At 45.5% G+C, this 11,208-nt stretch overlaps 1 protein-coding gene across 1 annotated transcript in view; it reads left to right on the top strand.

The window, feature by feature from the left end:
* The first annotated feature begins 9,409 nt into the window (after nt 1–9,409).
* Nucleotides 9,410–11,208, top strand: part of GRIK3 (glutamate ionotropic receptor kainate type subunit 3) — a 314,294-nt gene continuing 312,495 nt past the window's right edge. The window contains exon 1 of the mRNA XM_075604732.1: nt 9,410–10,324. Coding sequence (XP_075460847.1) covers nt 10,210–10,324 — 115 coding nt within the window. The 5' untranslated portion in view covers nt 9,410–10,209. The remainder of the gene's footprint in view (nt 10,325–11,208) is intronic.

Raw genomic sequence — 11,208 nt, 5'->3', positions numbered from 1 at the left:
CGGTCTCCAGAGGAACCTTCTTCAGGGAGACCAAAATTTCAGGTGACCTTTTGGGTTATCGGACAATAAACACCTAATATCATCACTTTTGAGTCCTGCGCTGCTACTATGATTACTTTTGTATTCATTTTTTTTTATAACTTTGTTTTTATTGGTTTTGTTTACAAGGTACAGCATTACGTTACATATATTTGTATTAATTTATTTTTAGAAATTATCTTTTTTTTACCGATCACAGAAACCGCCGTATTGGGCATTAACTACCTGAGAGTACAGCCATTTCCCCCGTCTGATTATATATACTGTATGTGTGAGCGGCACTGGAGGACCATGTGAGCGGAGCAGGAGCGGCACAGGAGGACAGCCGTGAAGGAGCGCGCTGTAGCGGCGGGAGACACTGGAAGAGGAGACTTCCGGGTCGGACCGCAGGGGCCCGCTCCTCCCCGGACGTCCTCCTGCTCCACTCACATGGTCCTCCTCTCCCGCCGCCACTGGCTGCCGTCCTTCTCTCCCTCCACCCCTGACTGCTGTCCTCTGCTGGCTGCCGTCCTTCTCTACCTCCACCGCCCGCTGTCGTCTTCTGCCGGCTGACGTCCCTCTTCTCTCCGTCCACCTCCGGTTGCTGTCATCCTCCTCTTCCACTGCCCCCCAAACCTACCCGTCCGGGTAATTTATATTTTTCCCCCAGGTACCCGATGGTTTTTTTAGCACCTGGTACATCACTATTATATATACAGTTATATAGCAAATAAAAAGATCACATGTGATCACATTCACATGTCTTAGACAGGTCTGCAACCCTGCCTTTCACCATTATCACCTAGAACAGGGGCGCAAACATTTTTTGCTGCGCCCCCCCCGCTGGCTATCCTCCATTGGCCGCCCCCCTCCTTACCTCATTACCTCATGTCGTATGATGTCACGTGACCCTTGACGTCATGTTCCCGTGGCAACCGTGACGTCACATGACCCTGCGGCCTCATTTGACGCCGTAGTTGCCATGGTCACGCGTCCTGGAGCCAGCTGAATCACGGTAAGTGGAGTGTTGCAGAGGCCTCACGCGGACCCCCGGCATTTAATTTAATGCCCTGGGGAAGAGCGCGGGACCTCTGCAACCGCCCGCGCCCCCCCAGACAAATCTCCCGCCCCCCAGTTTGCGCACCGCTGACCTAGAATACAGTGCTTCCACTGTAGCAAGGGATTCTGGGAAATGACATGCAAATGAGCACACCATGTCACCTTTTGCCTGAAATCCATTTTTACATGGAACCCGTACGTGTATTATATATATATATATATATATATATATATATATATATATATATATATATATATATATATATATATTTATTTATTTAAATAAAAGATGTCAGTCACCTGACTATTTTTAGTAACCTGGTCTCATATCAACACAGTGCTACTTCTTCCGTGTCCCCTATAAAATATACCCTATAACTCTGCTAAAGGGTTGTATTCAGCAGCAAATAGAACAGTAATACAGACAGAGTAATTATTTACAGCGCATATTAACCCCTTCACTGTCAGAGAGACCCTGCAGTACATTACCTTGCAAGCTCCTTCTACCTATCAATCAGATACTAGCAGGGGCAGCCGGCTGCAGATATACTGTACAAATGGGAGTGGTATATGGAGGCAGCGGGAGGGCTGCCACTCTTTCTACAGTACCTAACAAAATGAGTTAGAATATGCCTAAAACTGGAATTACTCATTACAACTTATTTTATTGCAAAAAAAGGAGAGGAAAAAAAATAAAGTCATTAAAATAAAATAAAAAATGCAAGCTGATAAAGCTCTTTTTTTTTTAAAAAATCTCCCTTCCGCAGATTGAACTATAAATTCAGGTTAATGGGAAAAAGTCCCATACTAATTTTATGAAGATGTGCCACAGATTAGCAGCCCTTTCCCGAGGAGGCCAGCGGCTGACAGCAAGCGGAAGGGGAAGAAATATGTAAGGAACAAGAGATGGATAAAGAGACGCAGTCGAAGTAGCCGATTTCCAGGAAAATTAAACACTTGCATTCCTCAGATGTTCAGGGCACACTATGCACAAGGTGACTGTGAACGGTAACAGCTAGGACAGTGTGGAAATGTATTCCCGCATGAGGAAGGTGGCAAAGTGGCATGGTTCTCCGGAGCGTTCTGTATTTGGAGGGGAGATGGTTAAATGTTGGTGTTGAGCAGACAGGACACATGCAGGTAGTGACCTGGTAGAATGGAAATGTATCACAACATGACACATAGATTTTAATTCAGTGGTAATACCTGCACAGTAAATCGCACAGCTCCCAGAGGAAATTTATCTCGCTCTCAAAATAAATGTATTATGTGTGTGTGTGTGTGTGTGTGTGTGTGTGTGTGTGTGTACATACACACATACTGTATAGAGATAGGTATGCATTTTTATGGTATTTCTGATTCCTGGCAATCTTGCTTAAAAAAAATATACCACATATATATATATTTACACACACACACACACACACACACACACACACACACACACACACACACACACACACACACACACACACACACACACACACACACACACACACACTAATACAATAACGCTTCTTTCTCTACGTATGTATTGTATCTGTGTATATATATATATATATATATATATATTATGAATATATATATATATAATATGAATATACAGACAGCATGTTTTGCTCTCTTACATGTTCTCTTACATGTTCTTACTGTATGCTGTTTCCCTTTCCCACACTTTTTTGTTTATCGGTCTCTCTCTGTCTCTCTCTGTCTCTGTGTGTCTCTCTCTCTCTCTTTCCACATATATTGCCTAGGTCTGTCTATATCTATACTCATTAACACACGCATTCCCAGCCTTAACATTGCAGGGTTATGACCCTTTGGCCAAAGGGTTTATTTAATTAAATAAGAAATACAATATTATTATTGAGGTATTTAATTTTATACTTATTACCATATATGTTTTTTCAATTGGATCTAGCATTGGGCTCCCCTGTCTTTTGCTGTATATCTATACTCATCAAGTGTTTTCTCTCTTATCTTAGATCATGTGATTTATTCCCACATGGGGGTCTGTGTATAGACACTGCTTCCATAGCCATCATGTGTATAAATAGCTGCTCTTAAATCTCCAGTGTCCTGCATCAGCCTAGAAGTGCTCCTGTCCTCACATGTTGCTGATGTGCATGGTGCTGCGCTGAGATATATCTCAGGACACCCTCACCCGTGCTGACCACCTAATTGAAAAGTTTCACGCTGTGGTGGGCAAGACCTCAGCCCCAGAAACTGTCTGTTCTGTCCCGTGTAGGAGGGAAAAAAATGCTGTTTAGTTTGTTACCAATTTAACAAGGTAGGTTCCAAGAAGGAGCCTGAAAAGGTCCTATATATACTGTAGCACTCACTGTGGGACAAGGATAGATGGACTAATAGCCCTGAGATTCTCAATATCTCCACATAAAGGTCAATAGGCCAAGGCTAACCCGAAATTAATACATATAACGTATATGTCCACATAGGACTAAAAAGTCAAAATAATAACATTTTAATAATATATACAATCAAAAGAAAAAAGGAGTGAGCATATATTACATCTAGTGATTAAAAGTCCTCATAAGAGGCTACCGCCAACGGTGTGTGTAAATGCAACATGAAACATATACAGTATCTCTATTCCATGTATCAAAATTACCTCTAATAATATAGTAGGTGAGAAAATGCAGTATAGAAACACACTCCAAATGATTTTGGCAGGTGCAGCAGCACAATATAGGTCTCATGCTGAATCGTCTAGTGAAAAAAAAATATATATATACTGTATATATATATATATATATATATATATATATATGAAGTTGATGGAACAATTCCTAGGTATATACACATGAATATATATTTACTGTACATACCACAATGTATAGGTATCAAAACAGGCATGTAGAACCACATGTGTGAGCACCATGCTAAAGTCCACATTAAATATCTCTCACATACCCAAAATGGACCGTCCCACAGGAATAGCCACACACAAACACAGTAGATATCAAATGCAGTTCAGATCTATTTAACGGAACTGCTTTGTGGAATGAAATGCGTAAACATATGTACAGAGGTACTGTATACAGTGTATAAAGTATAATCCCTAAATAGGGTAGTGTCACATACAGTAAAATGAGTGCGTGTAAAGAAGCTGTGAATATATAACGTGGTAAATGCAATGGGTACAAAAGATCGCGATACAAGCCGTGTATAAGGCTCGTTATATACTGTGTGCGGCCGTGCGCACGCGCAAGCCTGTGCGAAGGCGCGTGCATGTGCCGCACACTTTTTGTGTGTATACTGTGCACGAGTGAGTTACTGTATGTGTGTGTATGTATGTATATATGTGTGTGTGTGTGTATGTGTGTATGTGTTTAAATACGTTTTTAAATAAATAAATGAATACTTTCATAATTTTTTAATTAACATTGTACATACACACACACACACACACACACACACACATACATACATACATACATACATACATGCATACATACACACATACACACACATATACACACAAATATACATACATTTCAATGGCGGTAGCGGCACAAATTCTTTATTTTCTCCATCTTCCCCCCTGTCGGACAATTCCACGCTCCCTGCCGTGCGCGCGCTGCACCATTATAGAATTTCTGACTAACCTCAGCCAACTAAATCTGCAGAATAGAACTGGCCTAACAGTCTGCTGCAACTTCACCAAGATGACGACGCCTCGCTTCAGGATGTCACCATTGTGACATCATCAATCCCCGACGCTCGTTTCGCATGACACAGCACACTTCATCAGGGGGAGGAGTCAATACCACATAGCGCTTTGTGTATTTGCATACTTACACCCCTTGTAGCGCTGATATTAAACGTAGGCTAGCCGGTCATATTGACTCCTCCCCCTGATGAAGCGTGCCTTGTCATGCGAAACGCGCGTCAGGGATTGATGACATCATGACGGTGACGTCCTGAAGCAAGGCGCCACCATCTTGGTGCAGTTGCAGCAGACTGTTATACAGAGCCAGAAACACCCCTTGAAAGAGTGTGCTGCCCCTCCTTTAAAATCCACCAGGGGGCGTGAGCACAGTGAACTGTCAGTAGCAACGGCTGTTCCCCATAAGAAAGATACAGGATGCCGCAAACCACAACCTCAGCTACCAGGGGCATGGAGAGCGAGGAAAGTAAGTCAACCATTTCTTTTGTGCCCGTGTCTGCATAAAGTAAGGACAGGCGATATGGACTTTGCCTATTACTCGTTACCTAAAGGGTTCCTGGAAGTATCCACAGACTGGATCACCAGCTTGAGGTGTTTGGGCCCTGATTGTGTATTCCTGGGAAAATAAATTGTTTGGGGAGCTATTTTCTTTGTGAATGGAGCAAACCATATTGTGTCTAGCCCTTTTCTGCCTACGCTTGAGGAGTACCAAGCCCAAATGACAGAGACGGCTCCAGATCCGGTTCCAGACTCGGTTCCAAAACCAGAACTCCAGATGACGGAACCACAGATGATGGAACCACAGATGATGGAACCACAGCTGACGGAAGCACAGATGACCGAATGACAACAAGGGTGAGTTGACTGCCCCAGGGGTGTCGGGTGTGAGTTTCCAGGTGACCGCGGAGCACGGTAGCTCCTTAAGTCAGGCCACCAGGGCGATTGGTTCACCTCGGCATCGCGTCCTGGCGGAGGTGTCCCCCTTAGAAGATTGCTGTCCAGTGGTGCGAGTGGACCAGTACCCACCGCCTATTGTCCAGGTGAAGAGAAAAGGCAGCCCCATCATGATGTCCAGTGCCGCCATAAGTATTACCATAACTGAACTGAGTGTGAGCCCGTGCACTCCAACCCAAATGGTCCCAGGACTGGGATCCAACGCTCCTGAGTTTCCAGAAAGTGAGTGGACTGCCCCAGAAGTGCCGGGGACCGGTCCCAATACAGCCGAGGTGGTAAAAGTCATCATTCCTGATGACCTGCTGGCCACCGTGAATCAATCCAGTATTAAGGTATTAACCCTTTACCCCCTGCAGGATGTAACAGAGACTTTGAGTACAGAGACATTGCTAATCGCTCGCTTCCCAGTGGAAGCCTCCCAAGTGCTTAGGGACAAGGACTGTGTTGTGAGTGATCCAGTGAAATTTGCCTCATCTAAGCGCGACATGGAGCGTTTCATTCGCCATGTGGTGGACCGAGGAAAAGGTCAATACCTCCTGGCCTACTGCATCAATTCCGCGGATGGCCGGGTAAAGGTCTGGCCAAGAGACACTGTGCTATTCCTTCCACCAGGGGGAGGAAGTAGTATGGAACCAGAGACTGTAGCACCTGACCATGAGTTTGCGGAGGCTCACAAAAGTCAAAGTGAGGTACCCCCACACCATCAGTTAGGGGCACCCCACAATTAGTCTCAGCAAACAGCTAACACTCAGCTGGCCTCAGGTATCACTGATGTGAGTATGTTATGTACCATTTATGTTAGAGTATATATGTTAAGTTATACCTTCTATGCACTGCATTTTGATTGTGTAACCTTATGTTGTGATGTCCTCCAAGCGGGGTCGTTGGTATTTCCACCAGGGGGAGAATGTAGCCATGTCCCCTCTGGCTCCCCAGACATTCCGTTCTCTCTCTCTTACCTGCGACAGCGTGAGGGCAGTTGCAGGGGTGATTGCATCACTGGGGGCTCCCGGCGCCCTCCGCTACAGGGCGCCGCCATGTTTATTGTGTTTGCGCATGTGCGAAGGCTCGCGCCTGCGCAGAAGCGCCATGGTGGTCATCTTGCGATCGGCGCAGGATTGCACAGGTGCAGAAGGTGGCTGGCGGCCATTACAGAAGTGCAGGGCTTCCCAGAGTTCGCGCAGGCGCAGGGAGAGCTAGTGGCGGCCATCACATTGTCGCGCGTGCGCAGTACCCATAGCGCATGCGGCCCTAATGTTAAAGAGGCCCCTAAGGGACTACAACTCCCAGCAGCCTCTGGGGACTGCCCTTTCACCCCTATCACCTGCTGCATTGAAGCCAATAGGGTTTACAGATTCTCCTGCAGCAAAGGAGATACAATGTTGCGTGCTGGAGTCAGGAAGCTGACAGTGGAGCATGAGTGTGAGAGTGTCAGTTAGGAGCTGGGACACAGATAGGGGAGGGTGTGTTTGTGCAGGGGGGAAAGTAGCCTCCTGCACTAGGCCAGAAGTCTCCCCTTAGGCCCCAGCTAGGCCGTACTCACCCCCAGCTTGTGGTTACTGCAGGGACTCCCCTGAGATAGGGACAGGGTCCTATAGAACCCAGACAAGTGAGGATCCAGCCAGGAAACGTAACTATCCTGGCAATTGCTGTGAAGGTGAATTGCTGTGAAGGTGAATTGCTGTGAAGGTGAATTGCTGTGAAGGTGACTTGCTGTGAAGGGGAATTGCGTGAAGGTATAACATCCTCTGCGTTAGCAGAGATAAGCAGAGATCCCGCCTATAGGTTCTGGGTCTCTTAGTGGACTCGTGGGACTCTGGGTACACAGTGTTGGGGGATGAATAAGGTGTGGGGGTTAAGGCGCTGAGAAGACGGTAGTTGTGCCTATGAGTGTCATAGAGGGACACTGTCAATGTCATATTGTTGATGTATGTTGTGTTATGTATTGTTTCCTATACAGTAAACTGTTCTTTTATATAAACGTCGGTGTATGTGCTAACTGTGTATGTGGGTCCTGTGTACGGAACATTCTACACTCCTAGAATCCTACACAGGTGGAGGCGCTGTAACTTTGGCTGAGTCCCCAGTCTTCACTGTGGCACGCGCACCCGGCGGGGCGGCGGCGCGTGCACAGCGCTACACCGCGATAGGCGGTCTGAGGGGAGAGGGAAGGTTTGCGATGGGAGGGGGCGTGGCTGTGGGTTTGCGGGGGGCGTGGCCATGACGTCCCGTGGCTGGTTCGCCCTTATTGGCTGAACCGCCGGCGGGGGCGTGGCCACGCCTCCGTCGCAGATGTTAATTTCAAATTCCCCTGCCTGCCTGAAAACCTGTCGCGCACCGCTGGGGAAAGGTAGGAACTGGGACCGGCCTGACTGGGGGGGCGGTGCTTGATAGCACAGCGCACCGAGGCGTGCGCTGTAGAAGTGACTGGGGCCGCCCCCTAAGATCGTTCCAGAGGATTCACCCCAGGCTCTCACTGGCGGAGGCTCAGACCTCCTGTGAGCCTAACAGGTATATTGCACCACACCTGCTAACACATAGGTTCCCCCCTCACATGCACTCTATCTGCGATTGGGGTAGGGGGAATACCCTTTATATAAGTTATAGGGAGAGGTTATATGGAGCAATAGGAGGAGTTATAGGTAGCGGTTATATGAAGTAATAGGAGGAGTTATAGGTAGCGGTTATATGAAGTAATAGGAGGGGTTATAGGAAGAGGTTATATGGAGCAATAGGGGGATTATATGGAGCAATAGAGACGTTATAGGGAGCGGTTACATGGAGTAATAGGAAGAGTTATAGAGAGCGGTTATATAGAGTAATAGGAGGAGTATTAGGGAGCAGTTATATGGGGCAATAGGAGGAGTTACTGTATACGGAACGGTTAAATGGAGCAATAGGAGGAGTTAATGGGAGGGGTTATATGGAGCAATAGGAGGAGTTATACTGAGGGGTTATATGGAGCAATAGGAGAAGTTATAGGTAGCGGTTATATGAAGTAATAGAAGGAGTTATAGGGAGCAATATGAGAAGTTATAGGAAGCGATTGTATGGGGCCATAGGAAGAGTTATAGGGAACAGTAAGTTATATGGCGCAATAGGAGGAGTTATAGGGAGCTTTTATAATGAGAAATAGGAGTTAAAGGGAGCGGTTTAAGGAATAATAGTAGGGGTTATAATGAGCATTAGGAGGAGTTACAGGGAGCGGCTATATGTAGCAATAGGAGGAGTTATAGGGAATGCTTGTGCCTGCCAGTATATTGCCAATTATTAGTTTCTTCCTTGTAAAGTAATTCTGTTAAACATATAAGAGTGCAGCACAATAAGTATCTGACAATACCAAATTATAGAGGACCCAAAGAAAATAAAAATATATTTTTACAGGGTACGCAGAAGTACAATTTATACTTTAATGGAGATTGAATCTTTTTATGGAAGGTGTTACACTAATTGATTAAAAAATGTGTATTGATATAATTTGTCGCCACTGTCTTTTTAAAGTAATAACGTCTCTGAGTGGTTTCTGGCATATAGTCTTTTTTCCACAATCACTTGCTTAGGCAAGAATGAAACCCCCAGCCTCGTGTAGCCAAAGCATTTACCATTAAGCCACACCTCCCCCTGTACCCTCAAAGCACTTATTACATTTATACATGCATGTGCCTCACAGCCAGCAATGCATGAGAAATAATGCCAAGCGAGTGCTGGCAGGTTACCCACTCCCAGCAAGTAGCTTCGTACCCAAAGGGAGGGGGCAAAGAAGCTTTGACACCCATGCTGTAAATGACCAGGCTATCATTTGTAATCCAGGATCACACTCTTGTTTATCTCCATTTGAAGTCTACCCCTCCACCCCCAAAGACTACACACACACACAAGTGGAGTGAATTGCATACACCCACTAAACATATCACAGTGATGAGATGGTTTCTGCTTTGTATGGAGAGCAGGCAGGCTGCCTGAGTGTGCCTGGCTTTGTCAGTTCCATTCTCTCACTTCTGCAAGATCTCTGAGGCCACCGAAAGGAATATATACATATATATCTATATATATATCTATTTGTCATCCGCAGGATGGCTGCTGCATCTGCTTCTCCCCAAACCCCAGGGAGCTCCTGATCTCCTATGTTTGGGATTCCACTCCACAGCTTGCTAAGGACCAGTTGATAGCATCAATGAGGAGTTTCAGCAAGGGCTGCATCTAAGCATCCAGTCTCCAGCAGGTGAATGGGACTGGAAGAAGCAGAGACCGGTGGAAGGCAGATAAAGAAAGAGAAGCCTTTTTTTTTTTTTTTTTTTTAATGTGGTTAGTACTAACATCTCACCTTTGATTTCAGCTGCTTGGCTTGGAGAGAATCAGCTAACATGTGCAGTGCAAAGCTATTTAACTGTGACTATCTTGCACTGGGGCTGTCGTTGGAATTTTAAAACAAAGAAGGAAGTCGCAGGGAAATCCCATATTAACTAAACTTGGGGATTTTGTTTCCAACAATGACACATTACTGGCTCTCTATCCGGAGTATGGTTTTGGAATACTGGGCAGGACTCCTGTGGTACATCTTCTGGTTTCAGAACTGTCAAGCAATGCCACATGTTATTCGCATAGGTAAGTCCTGTGTGTACCATTCTGTCCATCACTGGGGTGGGTTAGACCCTCTTTGATGCCAGAGGAGCTAGCAATGCAACCTCTGGGAGCAAAGGTGTTAACTGCGAGGCTGGTCTAGGGGAACATCGTGCACATCATTAACTCACAACCACGTCTGTTCTGAAGGGTATTCCAAGTGCTCCCTTGGTCCAGCCACTGGTGACCTATCTTACACCCAGTTTATCTTAGCTCTACTTCGCTGTAGAGTTTATTTCAGCTCACCCTAAGGACATTGGGGTGTGAGACAGGAGATTTATTCTATGAGGTCTGAACTTGTCCATGTAAATCTGTAAGCAGGTGGTTGCCTAACATGTCAACATGTAAACATTGTTTTTGTAAATTGTCATGTGTGTAGTCAATTCGCAATAAGGCACTGTAGAGCAGTTGTTACCCTAAAATATCAGCCAAAGGAAGGGGTATACAGTGTCTGGTGTGGTGGGGGGGCACATTTATTTGGGGGTAACTAATCTCATGTAGTGTCCCCCAGACTTAGAAAATTAAGCATCACGTAGTTATTAATGAGCGCATCTCAGGTTCTATAACCTTCTAATTCTCTGGAGGTTAAAGCTGAGCAGAAAGACGATATTTCGACCTATTATCATATCAGATTGTCAGGCAGACACAGAAATCGCCTGCTTCTTTTCTGTGCAGTGTCCTGGCTTGTGTTGTGTTCAGATGGAACTGGATATTGTCTGATAAGTAAGGGGAATTTATTCCAGCCGTAGCAGATCAGTAACTTTTCAGTATGCATTCACGTATAAACAGGGAGGAAGGAGGCATTCCGTTGCCAAATTTATGGACTGTGTCCTCTCTTCACTTTGTGACCTTGGAAAACTATCAATCTC

This window comes from Ascaphus truei, chromosome 6 (assembly GCF_040206685.1).
Source record: "Ascaphus truei isolate aAscTru1 chromosome 6, aAscTru1.hap1, whole genome shotgun sequence".
In the NCBI taxonomy this organism is placed as follows: Eukaryota; Metazoa; Chordata; class Amphibia; order Anura; family Ascaphidae; genus Ascaphus; species Ascaphus truei.
This window is presented reverse-complemented; position numbering and strand designations above follow the sequence as displayed.